The sequence below is a fragment of the Platalea leucorodia genome (genome assembly GCF_965183815.1).
Source record: "Platalea leucorodia genome assembly, chromosome: W".
NCBI classification, from domain to species: domain Eukaryota; kingdom Metazoa; phylum Chordata; class Aves; order Pelecaniformes; family Threskiornithidae; genus Platalea; species Platalea leucorodia.
The window spans coordinates 22,819,012-22,835,286 of record NC_138859.1 but is presented as its reverse complement, the minus strand read 5'-3'; the positions used below and the strand labels follow the sequence as shown (position 1 = coordinate 22,835,286).

Sequence of the window (16,275 nt, the reverse complement as noted above, 5' to 3'; positions counted from 1 at the left end):
TTCCAGTTTTGCAGTATGTGCCTGGTCACAATCTTCAATAAGCACTGAAAAGACTAAGGATGGAATTTAGTTACCTGCAATAGTCATTTAGTGCTATTTTAGATACCATAGAGTATCTGAGATAGATATACACAGGATGGTGGCAGATATGAGAGAGTAACTCTGGCTCAAAATATATCACCTTCAGCACTTTGGTGAACACCTGTCTTGGGCAATCAAGGTGAGTGGGCCCAGAGTTAGGTGCCCAGAGCCCCTGCAGAGTAAACTGGGACATGTAGGCAGCTCCAAAATACATTCCATGTTCACCAAAGCTGAGCTAACCAGCACTGAACATAAAGTTGTCTCTGGATATGCATTGCTTTCTGGAGCATAGGTGTCTGCATATTTGCAATTTAGACCTTCCGAGAGAAGACACCTAGAAGAGTAGGTCTTGTATCTGTTCAAAAATAAAGGCATAGCACCCAGCACATAAGGATTAGGCCTGAGGTATTAATACACGATGTTGTTCCAGAGTCTGCTCCAATATCACTGAAACTCTGAAAATAAGTTTATTTTTTGAACATTTGCTCTAAGATCCACAGGGTGATACTTGCACGTTATTTATCTTAAAATTGATTGGTGTTTTTCATTATTCATTTGCAGTAGTTCTTCTAGCTAATGTATATGTAGGATGCAGGCCAGCAGGCTAGAACACCAGGTTTGAAATTCCTTGCCTTAAAAAAAAATGGGCACCAAATATACTGGCTGAAGCAAAACCTTCACTTCTACTCTCCTCCATCTCCCTTCTTCAGAAACAAAGCAAGCAAAATATCTCCATTATCACTTTTCTTTTCCCAGAGAACCAGAAAGTCAATGTATTCATTACAGAGTCAGATGGGTCTTCATTTTATATTAGCTGTAGATAACAACATGATGGATGCCTTAGAAACAACAGAAAGAGAGAGCAAGAGACTGCAGACTATAGCAGGGTGTTCCTTCATTTTCCTTTCTCACTTTGCCTGTGCCTTCCTCTCCTGCATGCATGTTCATATTGATTCCTTGGAGATTAGTTCCTTAAAGAAAATACTCTGTTTCCACAGATATTTGTTGGTTAGGTAATTATTCTGCTTTCATATAAAGTATTCAAGGAAGCTTTGCTCTGTAGCTTTAAAGGAAGTAACCCAGGCAACCCACAACCTAAAATTTTCCACATATTCAGAGGCTGAGAGTAGAGCTGCTATTAAATATTGGTTTTATTTTTGCATACAGCAAGTACTGTGCATTCCCAACTCTTGGTACAAGTCTGATCATGGTTGGAACATGCATTTTATTAGTGTGGTTTCTTTTTGTGGCAAGCAATCGTGTGCCGTAACAAAATAACCTAAATGGTACTTTTTTCTGCAATTCAATTTATGATAGAAATTTAGATTGAAAGAATGCTTCTCTTCTTTCAGCTATTCTTATATCTTAGATGAATAGAGAACATTAAGAAGGTGAAGTGAGGAAAGAGGAGGCATTAACCTACCCACTGCACAGAATTTTGACTTGCTCCTATCCTATGAACAGAAATTTTGATGGAACACACAATATGTGCTTAAAAGATTGATTTACTCCCTATAGAAGTTATCACTTAGGTTTCACACAGCACCAGTGCTTTTTTTTTTTTTTAGTTTTAGTTTTCTAAAGTCATGACATAGTAGGGGAAACACAGATTCATCTGAACCATTCTCTATCTTATTTCTACAAGACCAACATGTTCCTTTTACATCCTCCATTTTTCCCTTACCATCTAAATAAGATCAGTGGAGATTAATTGGAGAAAGATGTTATATTACTGAAAAAATATGGATTCATAGTCCCTATGCCTGGAGGCCAGTAACAAGTGGAGTACCACGGGATCTATACTGGTATCTGTCCTGTTTAACATCTGTATCAATGACCTGGAGGAGGTAATGTGCACTCTCATCAAGTTTGCAGATAACACCAAACTGGAGGGACCAGTCAATATGCTCAAGGGCAGGACTGTCTTCCAGCAGGACCTAGACAGGCTGGAGGAATGGGCTGATGGGAACCATGTGAAATTCTGCCAGGACAAATACAAAATCCTGCCCTGGAAAGAAAGAAGCCCATGCAGTGACACAAGCTGAGGACTGACTGCATGGGGAGCAGTCCTGCTGAAAAGGACCTGGTGGACTTAGACAGCAAGCTGCTGTGTGCCCTGGCAGCAGTGAAAGCCAACAGCATCATGGGCTGTGTGAACAGGAGCACAGCCAGGAGATCGAGGGGAGTGCTTATCCCCCTTCGTTTGGCAGTCATGAGATGACATCTCGCGTACTGCATCCAGTTTTGCCCCCCTCCCCCTCCCTACAAGAGAGACATTGCCAAACTGGAGCGAGCCCAGTGGAGGGCCACCAGGATGCTCAGGGGCTAGAGCATCAGCCCTGTGAGGGGAGCCTGAGGGACGGGGCTGCTTCAGCCTGGAGAAGGGAAGGCTTTGGGGGCACCTCAGAGCAGCTTTCCCCTTGCTACAAGCAGGTCACTGAGAAGACAGAGCCAGGCACAGCAGTGCATGGTGGCAGGAGGAGAGACAATGGGCGTAAGTTGAAATGTGAAGTTCAGACTGGAGAAGAAAGGAAACCTTTTTCCCCATGAGGACAGTGCAGCAGTGGAACAGGTTGCCCCAAGATTGTGTTGTGCAGTCTCCATCCTTGGAAGTTTTTGAAACCCAGCTGGGTGAAGCCCTGAGCAACAAGGTCTGACCTCTTCACTGACCCTGCCTCAAGCAGGAAGTTGGACTGGGGACCTCCTAAGGTCCCTTCCAAGCTGAATTTTCCTGTGATTCTATGATTGTTAAACACAAAGCAAAGAAAACAGATAAAAAATCCCATAGACCTAAGCTGCAGGTAAGAATGTGGAATATGAACAATGTCTTGATTTAATTTCAGTCTCCTGCAGTTTTTCATGCAGTTTTGAAAAATAAAAACTATTTTAGTAATTTAATATAAATAGTTCTTCACTCAAGAGAAACACATTCATGCTCACTTAAACTGCGAATGGTATGGAATTTTGAGCTATTCAGACTAGCACTCAGAGTCTCAAGCCTCGTCTAAAAGCTCAGCAGGTAGAGAAATATCAATTAAGAGTGCATTTTGCAATATTATATTGGCAAAATGCCCAGCAACAAAAAAGTCACTTTATTTCCTTCTAGTATAAACTCTACCAGCCAAATAAACTCTTTTTTCTAGCATTACTTTTTTAATAAGAAAGAAGCCAAAAGATCACTGACCATGTATTATGCTATTTACTTGTATTGAAGCAATGGAGAAAATTCAAGATATTTATCCTACAGACACGTAACATATGCCCTTGTACTTTTGCAGCTCCAGGACTAGCTGTAGACAGTGTGGAGACTTGAAGCCTAATTTAGGGGTGAAGTCCTAATTATTAAAAAAAAACCCAACAAATTTTCTTGTCTTCCACTTTCAGAGAATCTATTGCACAAACTTTCAACCCCTTCCTACCGCTGTAGTGATGACCTTCACCCCTCCAAAGCCCCCCTGCTATCCCAAGCCAGGACCCCAAACCAGCACCTACCTACAGCTCTTACCTGTCTCCTGTCGTCCCAATCCCGTCCACTTCCCCACAAGCTTTCTGATTGAAAATTACTTTGGCTGCTTTTGCCTAAATCTGGTCCTGTTGGCAGTGAACTGTGTTTGATGTTAATCCCTGTGAAACTAAACCACCTGCCATGTGAAGAAGTAAAAACCACTATCTAGTATACAGAAAGTGCAGGGAGGTCTAAATCTGGAATATATAATAAATCTACTGATTTATTATTATCTATGGTTATTCAAACATATAATGAGGGAGCAGTAAAGTATTTTCTCTGGTTTATCTATGCGGTATTTTAGATGTTCAACTCTCACTGCTACTGGGCTGATACAAAACAGTTTGTAATAATCTCAGATTTGTTCTTGTTATGTTACAGGAATGTTGTATTAAACACCATAAACATCTCTGGAGCTGGAATGCAAGTCTTCCTCTCCTAACACAGTGCTCCAACCACAAAACTACAGAGTCAGGATCAGGTCTGTGGTTGCAATGTCTAACCCAATGAGTTGCTAATCATGCTCTGCCATATCTTCAGTAGCAAGAGGTAAGAATGAAAGGCCTGAGGAACAACCACTAGTTTGTCAGCACAGGCATCTCCCAGGAGATGTGGATGTGAATCCCCTAACCAGTGGTAAGAATTGAAACTATATGTCCTTTTCTCATATATTAATGGAAACACTATGGTATTGCTTGACACTGTTGAAAGAATAGAGAGTTCTGTTTCCACAATTTTTTAATGAGAAAAAGGCAAGAGATGGTTCTAGTGTAGGAATAAGAAAGACGTATCTGTGTGCCCTTAGTTTAAAACCCAAGTGACACTTCTGGCAGATAGTTATCAACATGTCAGATTTCAATTCCCTTAAGCTGATCGAAAATTGATGAGGTCACATTTGACTGTCCATGTTGCCCCAGCTGCATATTTCCCCCCCCCATTTGGTCTGGCACTCACGGGAGTGGGCAGAGAACCAGCCTGGAGTGACAGCCTGGCTGAGGACTGATCACTTGCTGTTTACAGGTCAGTCTTTGAGGCACACTAGCTCTCTGAAGCCAAGCAGCACCCAGTCGCACAGCTCCTGGTGCAAGAACAAGGGAAGGGCAGCACCAACTTGAGCAGCGAAAGGTGCCAGGAACTGCACCGTCCCCAGCCACTGTAACCCAACAACTTCCATGTGATGGCACCAGCATTCATGTTCATTGAACCACAGCAGGGAACTTGGGTGAACTACAATTCTCTTCTGTTCCGGGTTAATTTCAGAGGGGGCTCTGCATCATGGCTTACCAAATGATTGTGAAACTCTTGCAATGCTGGCTTGTGTGGCTCTCATCCCACCTCTGTTGTATGAGGAAGCCAGATGCTGAGCCAGCATGGGGGAGGCCACTGTAAAGGCCTTAAAGATCAGTATGTCACTGCTGAAGTCTCCTTTGTGCATGTGGGCACTTTGTCAACATAAATGATACCTAAATAAAATAAACTGATGGCACTATGCTCATTTGGCCTGTTTTCTATCCTAAGGTGTTTCTCAAAAGAAAAATCTGTATTGTTATAAGAAAAGTCTAAGCAGTTGTTCTCCCTTTTCCTGTAGCTCATGTTTATGCTTGCACTACTTAGCCCTGTGTGCGCTCTGCCAGACACCTAGTCGAGGAAGGTGCCCAGGCACATCATTGCATTTTCAGCCGTTCAAAACCACTTCGTTTCTACCTGGCAGCTGCACGCGCAGCACGCTGACACCCGCTTCACCCTAAAATCGAATTTACCACCTTCCTGAAAACAAACCCAGGCGCCAGCCCTGCCCTTACCGACACAGGCCGGGGCCAGGTGCCCGGGCCTTCGCCCCCCACCAGCGAGCCGCTCCGCCGAGGACGGTCCGCGGAGCGGCCGCCGGAGGCATCCCCACGGCGCCGCTCTTTCGCGGACCTGCCAGGGGAGCGGCGTAACTTCTCCGCGCAGACCCTCCACATCGCGGAGCTGGCGTCTCCCTCCGCGGCCTCCAGGGGGAATTTCTCCCTCCTGTTAACCCCCCCCCGGCAGGGAGACACTCTGTAGTAGCCGCTGCTTTCCCCTAGGTGGAGCCCTGTGGCGCAGTGAAAGTGACACGCACCGGCTGGGGCTCCCGGACAGCCAGCGGCTCTCCCGGGAACGCGCGGAGCCGCCCCCGCCCGGCCCTCCCGCCCCGAGGCGGCCGCCACCCCCACCCTCCCAACAGTCATGTTCACCCGGCGCGCTATCGGTCCCGCTTACTGACCCCCTCCTCCCTACGGCTGACAGCCAGTAAGCTGCCGAGCGGGGCGCGGCGGCTATGGGAGGAGGAAGAGGCGGCGGCGGCCGCTGCTGTTGCTGAGCGCCATGCGCCCCGGCGAGCAAGGCAGGCACGGAGGGGTCCGCGGGGAGCGAAGTGAGTGCTTCGAAGGCGGGGCTCGGCGGGTTGCCCGCGGCGGAGGAGCGGAGATGGGGTGCGGGGAGGAGGGGGGCGGTAGCCTGCGCTCCCCGGCTGTCCCCCCCTCCCCGGCCTGATCTCCCCGCCCCGCGGGAGGAGGTGCGGTGGGGAGGAGTGCAGGCTCAGCCCCGCGTTCGGCTGTCCTCGCTCACCGTTTTCGGTAGTTACTGTTCCAGAAGTTGGGGCCGGCCCGGCGGAGGGAGCGCGATGCGCGGTGACCCCTCGCTGAGGCGCTCCGATGGTGCCGGGGTGGGCGGCGCCCGCCGCCACCCGCAGCGCCGCCGAAACTTGGGGGAAGTTTCTGAGTTACTTGGTGAGTACTGGGCGGCGGCTTAACGCCCCTTACCCGGCGGCCGGGCGGCGGCCGCGTTCCGCGTGGGGCGGGTGCGGGTGCGGGGCGGCTTCCTTGTCCCCAGCCCCGGCGGGCCGGGGTCTGTCTCCTCTCGGGCTTCGTTTCCCGCCCACCGGACTTTCGCATGGGGGTGGCGGTGGGTCTCTGAACAGCCCCTGGCTGCCCGCCCCGCGGTCCCGGTCGGTCCCCGGGTGGCGGCGATCGATGCCGCAGTGCGGGGCAGAGCGGCGGCGTCGGTACCGTCGCCCCTCCGGGAGCCGGGGCGCCCGGCGTGTCCCGCTGGCGTGGGCAGCGGGGTGCCGGACACGGGCCGTGGCAGCGGGCGTCAGAACCGGTTGTGGCCGCGGACACGCGGTATGGACGGCTAGCAGGAGGCAGGCGTGGGGGCGAAAAAGTTTGTGACCCCGTGTGCTGTGGGTGATGAAGGGAGATGACGGGGGAGTTGTCTGGAGAGGGAAAACATGGCCTTAGAGATCTGGCTAAACACTGTTCTTTAGAGAAACCTTCTTTTCTTTTTATTTATTTTTTTTTATGGACTTGAATTTTAAAAGCAGAGCGAGAATGGTATGTGAGCTGCCAGTGTCTCAGTTTTTCCTGCCATAATGGATCTATTTGGAGTGTTTCTTCTGTGATTTATTCCAGTTTATACAATTTCCCCTCTTTTTTTTTTTTTTTTAGTTGTACTGGTTTTGGCTGGGGTAGAGTTAATTTTCTTCACAGTAGCTTGTATGGGGCTATGTTTTGGATTTGTGCTGGAATCAATGTTGATAATACAGGGATGTTTTCATTATTGCTGAGCAGTGCTTACATAGAGTCAAGGCCTTTTCTGCTTCTCACACCACCCCACCAGCCAGGAGGCTGGGGGTGAACAAGAAGTTGGGAGGGGACACAGCTGGGACAGCTGACCCCAACTGACCAAAGGGCTATTCCATACCATATGATGTCATGCTCAGCATATATTAGGAAAAACTTCTTCACCGAAAGGGTAGTCAGGCACTGGAACAGGCTGCCCAGGGAAGTGGTTGAGTCCCCATCCCTGGAGGTATTTAAAAGAAGGGTAGACGTGGTGCTCGAAGACATGGTTTAGTGGTGGACTTGGCAGTGATAGGTTAACAGTTGGACTCGATGATCTTAAGGGTCTTTTCCAACCTTAATGATTCTATGATTCTATAAAGCTGGGGGAAGAAGAAGGAAGGGGGGGACGTTCGGAGTGATGGTGTTTGTCTTCCCAAGTAACTGTTACGCATGATGGAGCCCTGCTTTCCTGGGGATGGCTGAACACCTGCCTGTTCTTATCTTAACCCATGAGTTTTCTCACTTTTACTCTTCCGATTCTCTTCCCCCATCCCACCGATGGGGAGTGAGTGAGCGGCTGTGTGGTGCTTAGTTGCCAGCTGGGGTTAAACCACAACATTAATTTTTCATGCCATTGATAATTGATTGAGTTTCTTAGTGTGTGGTCTGCTGTAAGTACTGCACATGAAGAAAAGCTGAAGAGAATATTTTTAAAAACAAATACTGCAAATATTCTGAGCAGAAGTATCTGAAATAGAATGTGTTATTGCAGGAATAACTTGTTTTCTCACAGCAACATCTTCAGTGATATTTGTTGCAAACTTTCACAAGGCTAATTCTAGAGATCAAGTGAGTGGATGTGCATTACAGTTACTCATATTTTCAGTAGTGTATATCTCGTTCAGAATCTAGTGTATTATTAACTTACTGTATTCAGTCACAGCTTCCCTTTCCTCCTAGTGTAGCAACTACAAAAGATCCAGACCTGGTCATCTTTCTGTTCGTGGTTAAATCAGAAATAAGAATGAAGCAATTAAAAAACTGTAGCCCACCACTTGAGATGGATCCCTTTTAAATCCTGTGAACCTTTAAGCAAGTGTTTACTGATAGGAAAAATTGAAATTACTTACAAGGTAAATATGTGCTTAACTTAAATCTGAAAGACTCTTAGCTATAGCATAGGCTTGGTTGCTCACATCAGTGATGAAAAATGTAGTTTGAAATAGAACCAATATATGGGCATTTAGTAAGATTTATTTAAAATACCAGCATTTATTTAAAAGATGTTATTTTAAATATTGATATTAGAGTAGATTGCAGTTGAGATGTTTTGTGGCTCTCAGTGATAAATATAAGTATTACTGAAAGTTATTCAGATAGCTTGAAATGTTTAAATAGGAATGCAGTGTCTTTTATCTCTACCACATCTCAGTCTTGCATTACTAGAATTGCTACTTGCTGTGTTAATTCAGGACATTAGTGTGTTTTAATAATTATAAAGGATTGACAAACAAGACAGGTTGCAGTGCTTCTGAGGAGTCATTTCTAAAATTGCCAGTAAATGGTAGTGGTACTTTTATTAAATAGATGAAAATAACTGCTGAAGCCTACTCTAATGTATAGAGAAGTCATAGATACCCCCCAAATATTTTGGAGTCAAATTCTCTGAGTATGGTCAAGCATTTTTTATTACTATGGGCTGTTTCATTGTCTCCTGGTGTTGATATGTCTGCACAGCACAGCACCATGCAAATATATAAACTTGGGGGCTCTATAGCCACTTTTATAGAGGTGTTATTTTTTTGTAGCACCATGCAGCACAGCAGCACTGCTCCCAGAGAGCACTTGGGTGTCTGCGCCATGCTGGGTGTGTTGGGGAGATGTACGGAGCTCGATTCTGCATGTTTTTACTAACTGAAGTAGCATGCGATACTGTATGTGACCTCTTGTGCCCGTTTCCAGTAGGGAAAGCTAAAATAAATCTTTGATGGCAATTCCCCTATTTCTGGGTTGGTACCTTTCTTTACCATGATCTGGAGGTTGAGAAAGTATAATATACAACCTAAAAGGACCAATATATAAATTTTACTCACAGGGTCTCTTTCCCTTGACTATGCGTGCATTTCTGTTAATGTGTATATAAATTAAAGGTAGGCCTTGCTCCTATCAAATGAAGCTTCCTTTTGCTGCAGAAATTGGTTTTTATCAAAGCTAGTATTTATCTTGTGCTACTAATGGGAGCATTGAACTGAATAAATATAACATTATATATCTTATTTGATAAAATAGAAGCTGTGAATATTTGTCATTGAGAAAGCAACATAGGCAGAGATGCTTTGATTATTTTTTGTCTGATTTAAAAAAAAAAGTTTTATCAGACATGATAGCACTTGCATTCAGCCCAGTTGAAGCTCTTGCAATCTCAAGATAGGTGTTAAAACGTTTTCAAAGCATTGCAAATAAATAAAAATGATAGTAATAACAAGAAGTTGTTGGAAAGGAAAGGAAAGGAAAGGAAACCAGCAGTGCAATAACGAGTCCCCTCAGTCCACATGGGAGTCCCTGAATGAAGGGTTTGCTAAAGGCTCAGGTTCATTTTAACTAAAAGGATCTTGCTTATTTTTTCATCATATATTGATCTGATGGAAAGATGAATCTTTGGCCCAGTGGAGTTGGGATGGTAATTCTGGGAAGAGGGCAGTGTGAGGAAAGCAGGCAGGGAGGCGATGAGGCTGCCACTACAGTCGTGGTGAAGGCGAAAGGCTGATGCAATGAGATCCTAGCTTGGCAGGAACAGATTTATGACAGGAAGGAACACTTTGTGCTCAAATTGTTTATTAAGGGAAATCTTTCTTTATTGTATATGAATCCCAAGTTAAGTTCTTTGTGTGAGGTAGGTGTTTATTTACACATAATTTTAGTTCATGAGAAATGTAACAAGCATCGTCTTGCCAAAGAGCTGGTTCTCAATGTATGAGAAACAATTTTTCCTAGTAAACTGTAAAGGCTGTTTTCTGACAGAGATGGATGTTTTCCGTATCACATTTGCTGCAGATTATGAAAAGAAAATACATTTAAGCATGATATTTTATTGACCTTTAGAAAGCAGGTATTCTATTGAAAAGAAAGTCATCACCAGAAACTTTATTTTTTTATTAGTAAGTTAATATAAACTTCAGAAATGCTTCACAGTAGCAGGGTGGTTTGCAATAGGATGGGACTTAATGTCTTACCTAAACAAGGTAATTTTTTTTTTCCTACTTTTTGCTGAGCATTTCAGAGGTACAATGTTGTGGGGATGTAAAGGACACTTAAAATGATTTTTACTGAAGGAATAACTGCTGGAAAACACCCTTGTCTAGTCATCTGCTTTGAGCATTAATGGTCACTGATGTGAGAGAGACTTTTATTAAGTGTGTGGATGCATGCGCACAGGCAATCAGTTCAGAATAACTTTTCAGGTGTAAGGTTGTCCCACTGCATTTGTTATCCATGTAGTCAGTAGCTAAAGGATTATAGTGGTAATCAAGCGCTCCTCATTTATGAGCTCTAAAACTTCAGCCGTCATGGTATTCATACTTATCATTCTAATCACATTTATGTTAGTCTTTCGACTTTCCAAAAATCCACTGACCGCGATGCTGACATCTGTATCTTCTAAATCATACTCAATTTTATAACTTTGAGTTATTAAGATACTCCTATTTGTGTAGTGATACAGTCTGCAACGTAGTCTTTTGTCCTGCTACATGGCTGAACTAACAGTTATGTTTTGTGGAAGGGATCTACTGTGTGGGAATGTGGTCATATAGGGGAAGGAGAGGTAATACAGGGCTGTATGGAGAACACTGGAGATGTGGTGGAGACAACGAACTCTACGCAGGGAACGCAGATGGGAGGCTATGGAGCTCTGGTAAATTTAGGGGAAAATTTTAACCTCTCTACATTAGAGAGTAAATACAGCACCCATTCTTCTGGTGTGGAAGGAGTTACGCTTTCCCATCTCTCCTTTTCTGTAGTCACTTAGAGACACACAGTGTTAGGGTATCATAGTGCTAGACCTGCTAGGCCTGTGCATCAAGCACAGATCACTATGTAGGGTGTATAATGTGGGAAACTGAACTTAGAATGTGCAAAGAGAAGATGCTTCACCAGCTTTACACTCATTAAGGTGAAAGGTTTCTGTCTCCGATTGCTTAATAAGCTTACACTCATAATCCTAGAACAAAGATAATGTAGGAAGACATAAATATGAATAATCAGTTGCATTTGGGTACCATTTAAACACTGGGCAATAATAGGGATGGAGATAATTAACATATAGAACTTAAAAAGCTGTTTAAATACTGCCATAAATCCATTACAGTCTTCAAACTTGTTTTATAAGTAGTCAATCCAAACATAAAGTAATATTTCAGATGCTCTACAGAGTAATTTTGTGCAATACAGATTTGTCAGCAGCTAACACACAACTCCTTTGAGGGGTAGTTGGAAAGAGTTAGGTTATTAATTATAACTTGGTCTCCTCACCATCATGTTGCATCATTCAAGTGCTTAAACTGAGTTTGAAGTTTACTGCCTCAGGAGAAAATGAGATTGGTAAAACTTGGCCCTTCAGTAGGAGAAAAAAATCCTGACCTATTATCAGGAGCTGTTCCAGCACTGTGCTAAGTAGCTATTTGCTTGTAGCCCAGGCTGTCGTGGCATTGCGGTCCTGGGCAGTTCAGATATGGTCGCTCAGCACTCCAGCTTTTGCAGTGGTGCTGGTTCAGGTCTGGCCAGCCTAGAACTTCGGGAGAACAGAAGTATTTTTGCCTGTTCTTGTCCAGGTAGAAGTATCCAATGGCTGTTTCTAGCCTTGAAAATCTGCTGCACCTATAAAATACTGGGTTCGTTCAAATCCCAGTGGGCTGGCTCCATATTCCAGTAGATCTCTAGGATGTGTTGCTGGTAACCTGTAGATAGAAACTACCTATGTTAGTTCTGTGAACAGATGCCTGTGTGCCTGACCAGTATGCAACAGTTTGGGGTTTTATTCTGTATGTGGTTCATCTCTACAACCTTATTGATATAGCTGAACAAGTCTTTTTGTGCCTGTTGGAGTTTGGGGATTGGGTAGCAATGGTCTGACTGTGAGAGAGAGGAAAGAGAGTCTGTAGGCCAGGAGAAATAGACTGAAAGAACCAACAAATTTTATTTCAGCTGTCTCTGTTAAATGAGCATGTTTGTCAGTTTTTGTTTCACTTCACGAACTGTATGCCTTATTCCCAGCTGCTCTCAAATGTTCAGCTAGCAGCCTGTTTTCTGCTATATTTCATGGTTTTTTTCTTTTTTTGCATGCCTTTTTCATACACACATAGGAATTTATGTCAGTGTTATCTTGAGAATGAATTGATGCAGTGGGCTTTCCTTTATCGCATGACTGCAAATGTTTGAATTTGGTACCAAATGCTTATTAAATTGTGTTTGCTCAAGAACCATGTTATGAACCTACTTTATTAACTTATAATTGTTTTAAGTGATGCCTGGTATACTGTTTTCATCCCCAAAAGCTTGAACTGTTTGGTTTTTTGACTGTTCATGAGACTGCTTGTGGCTTTATGCGATGCTATAAAAAGTGAGTGAAGAGGTATAAGAAAGCAGGATTCCTTCTAGATTATGGTTCTTGTCCCTTGCTTCACATGAGTTGAAGAGGCCTGATTGTGATTACATTTGGGACCAAACTTTATTTGTTCTGCCTAGAGTAAGGAAGGTCTGGGATGAAGACTGAGAGAAGAAAAGCAATTAGAAGTAATGACATGGCATATCTTCAGATTTGATTGCTTTTTATGGCTGAGCCTAGTTACGGGAAGAAGAATGCATAAGAAGAAAAGGTATGTCCAGGGAACTCTATGGAACTTTTACTTACAAAGAAACCCCCAAGAAAACTGTTGCTTTTGTAATGACTGTGACAGTTTGAACTCGGGCACAGAGCAGCTCTAAGGACTAAGTCAGATGTTAAGTAAACAGGGCAGAATATAGCATGGTCGGGGCTCTGGGACTCCATGAGCCCATCTGTACTTCACAGTGCGTGCAGATCAAGCCCAGTGAGCTGTGCTTATGCTGGAGCTTTGGTCTTCCAGTTTGAGTCCTGGCTTTTGTAGGGCATATTCTAGGGCTGTACTTGCCTCAGTGAGTTGAGCCACTAGAAGGAATGATTTACAGTGTGCAGTGGGAAATCCTGCCTATTTTTCCTGAATCCATTTGCAGTTCTTGGCTCATCCACACATGTAACTGAAGTACATGCAGGCAAAACTTTTCAGACTTGACTTGTGCTTGTTCCAGCCAGTGCTGACCTGCTTGGTCCAGTATGTGTAGATAAACTGTTCTTGCTTGTGGCTGCAATGTTACTGCGATAGGATCAGAGAGAGTGTATGAGAGCATTTTACACTTTTTAGCTGTGATTTCTGACCTTTGGAGAGCAGCAGTGAGTCTCAGGGTCCATTTGCGCTGGGTGGTGGTAACAAACACTGCACAGAAGAGATGCTTGTTACGTGATACAGTCACTGCTGTCCTCCTGTACGCCAGCCAGTTCCACTGGTGCAGGATGGCATGTACGGCACGGAGGGACTGCAACCCGGGACAGGGAGAAATGGCCCCTCCACCTCCCTGTGAGGAAGGCTATTTTTGTGGAAGCGTGATGAGCTCTGGTATCTTACAGCACTAAGGTGCATATAATAAGGAGGCCATATCAGTTCAGAAACCATTTCAGAAAAAGCAGTCACTGTTGTAAAGCAGCCTGTGCCTCATTACTGATGCTTCTTAGTTAAGTATTTTGCTTGAATAGCTAATTTCCTTGAAATAATAGGTACCTTTGAGAGAATTAATTTCTTTGATCGTACTGGGTCCAGACACGCTTTTTTTAGTGACGTGTAATTTATCCACCGTAAGGCACACCCATGTGTTAACTACAGTGGATACTGCCTGATTGTTCTTAAGGCTTTGGTTGACCACAAGGATGCTGGCTGGTGACATTAAGGCAAGATGGCATTCACCTGTTTAAGTGGTGTGAGGGGTCTGCCTAACTTGCATTGGAGCAAGAAGGAGAGCAAGAATATTTGCATGAAAATGCTTTATACATCATTGATTTTTCAGGCTTATTGTGTATAACTGTAGAACATGTATCCAATGTACAAGGGAAATAAGCGATACATTGTGCGCTTGTGTCTTTGATCCAACTTGTGACATAGATGAATGCACTTAATGCCATGATGGAAAAAGTAATGCTGTTTACTGTTGTGCCCATGCATTTGTTTTAGCCTGTTCTATTGTTTTTTTTCCAATTATAAAAAAGTTAATATTTTATTAAAGTAACCAAAAGTATTGTGAAAATCATTGCAGGTCCCTTTTCCTCTCCTGTTCTACTACTGCAGGCTGAGGGCTCTCTCTGTAAGAGCCCAAGGGAGCTTTATGGATCCAGTGGGAATAAAAAGTCCATCCATCAAAAAGAAAGAACATAAGATTTAGGAAGAGAGACTCTCCTCCCGATTTTCATGCTGTGCATTAATTGTTCACGTTGACATTGAACAATATAACAGAAGCTTCTGTAGTCATTCTCCTATTTTGTATACTAGGGTATGAATTTCAGATATAATTAATTTTTTGAAGAATTTTGACCTATCATTTGAATGTTATTTCAAGCCTAAGGAACCTGAGAGCCTGGTTAACCACAGATCTCAGAGTAGAAGGGGGAAGAAGTTTTCCACAGTGGGCAAACATGTTCTATAGGTGTTTCAGTTTTACTAAATTATGCAGAAAAGGAGAGGAAGTTATAGGTGTGAAGGATAAAAAGCCAGGGACTGCATATAGATTGTGGATAATTTCTGAAACAAAATGGAATATGTGTAAGTAAAAGACCAGGACGTGAAAGCCTGGAGATTTGTTGGCTGATATTGGAAAGACTGAAGTTATAGACTCTGAACTATTTGGTTGCACTGTCTTAAGGTGAAAACTGGATGTTACGTGACCAGAAATCAAAAGGGCATGTTTAAGTGTAATGATTTGTTTAAGAATGAATGAGATGGCTGGACTAAAACACAGTAAAAAAACAAACCCTCAAGATGATTTAAAAATTCAAATGTAACTTGAATTGCACTCAGAAGTATATTTTCATACTGATTTTTTTAAAATTAATTATTATAATGATTATGTCACTTTATGGGTAGATCTGTGTGGTAAGAGTAGAAATATAGTGTAGGGCTCGTTTTGCCAGAGGCTTGCATTGCTATGCTTTCCAAATGGCGTACTGGTTGCAGTGTTTTGTAGGAGCCTGTCAATGCACCAGCTCATAACAAAACACAGAAAATGGAAAGATGGTATTTTTGCATCAAACTACTTATGTCTTTCACCAACTCATTTTATATGTGAGCAGTTAGTACACATACTGTTTGTTTATATTGCAGGTTTTGTTTTATTTCCTGATACTGAAGTGTGAAAAAAAGATGTCAATAATAATGACTGGCACCATTTGTTCTTAGGGCTGAAACAGAAGAGGTATCTCTCATTAGTTATTTATTTGTCTGGAGTTTTAAAACTGAATTTAAAAGGTTCTTGCCAAGGAGCCTGATCTGACAAGAGGCTGTGACTTGGTAATCCTGTTTGTGTGAGGCAAAAGTGTGCCCTTATGGGCAAAAGAAGAATCATCCCTCTCACCCCCTACATCTCGGACACCTGCACTGACCAGATATCCTGAAAATTACCATGAGAAGTACATTCATTCCTGTTCAGATTGACTGATGATAGAGTAGCAACCTCAGCTGTGGCTTCTGGATCTGCAAGTCACACAGCTGTCTGTTCTTGCTGCTTTTTGTTTGCTCCATTGAGGGTGGCCAGGCTCCTTTGCCACTGGAGTCATATGCCAAAACCTTTGCTCAGCTGAGACCAATAATTGAATAGGCTTAGTCAAGTAATTTTTTTTAATTAAATTTTGAACTCTTAAACACTTTCTAGCAGGGGTACAAACCCCTTTAATGTCCTGGTTTCAGCTGGGATAGAGTTAATTTTTCTTCCTAGTAGCTGGTATAGTGCTGTGTTTTGGATTTAGGATGAGAATAATGTTGATAA

The 16,275-nt window shown here is 43.4% G+C and overlaps 1 protein-coding gene and 1 long non-coding RNA gene across 3 annotated transcripts in view; both read left to right on the top strand.

Moving 5' to 3' along the window:
• Positions 1-1,068: 1,068 nt before the first annotated feature.
• On the top strand, positions 1,069-5,044 carry LOC309602020. Of its 2 annotated transcripts, none has more exons than XR_014230616.1 (3): positions 1,069-2,882; positions 3,968-4,135; positions 4,607-5,044. It is a non-coding gene; the product is annotated as an uncharacterized lncRNA (long non-coding RNA). The 2 variants fall into 2 exon arrangements; XR_014230617.1 differs by having other exon boundaries at positions 3,968-4,222.
• An 840-nt stretch (positions 5,045-5,884) lies between these two features.
• LOC309601881 (growth hormone receptor-like) overlaps positions 5,885-16,275 on the top strand; it is a 164,330-nt gene continuing 153,939 nt past the window's right edge. Inside the window, exon 1 of the mRNA XM_082335124.1 lies at positions 5,885-5,984. Within this exon, the coding sequence (XP_082191250.1) occupies positions 5,936-5,984 (49 nt within the window). The 5' untranslated portion in view covers positions 5,885-5,935. The remainder of the gene's footprint in view (positions 5,985-16,275) is intronic.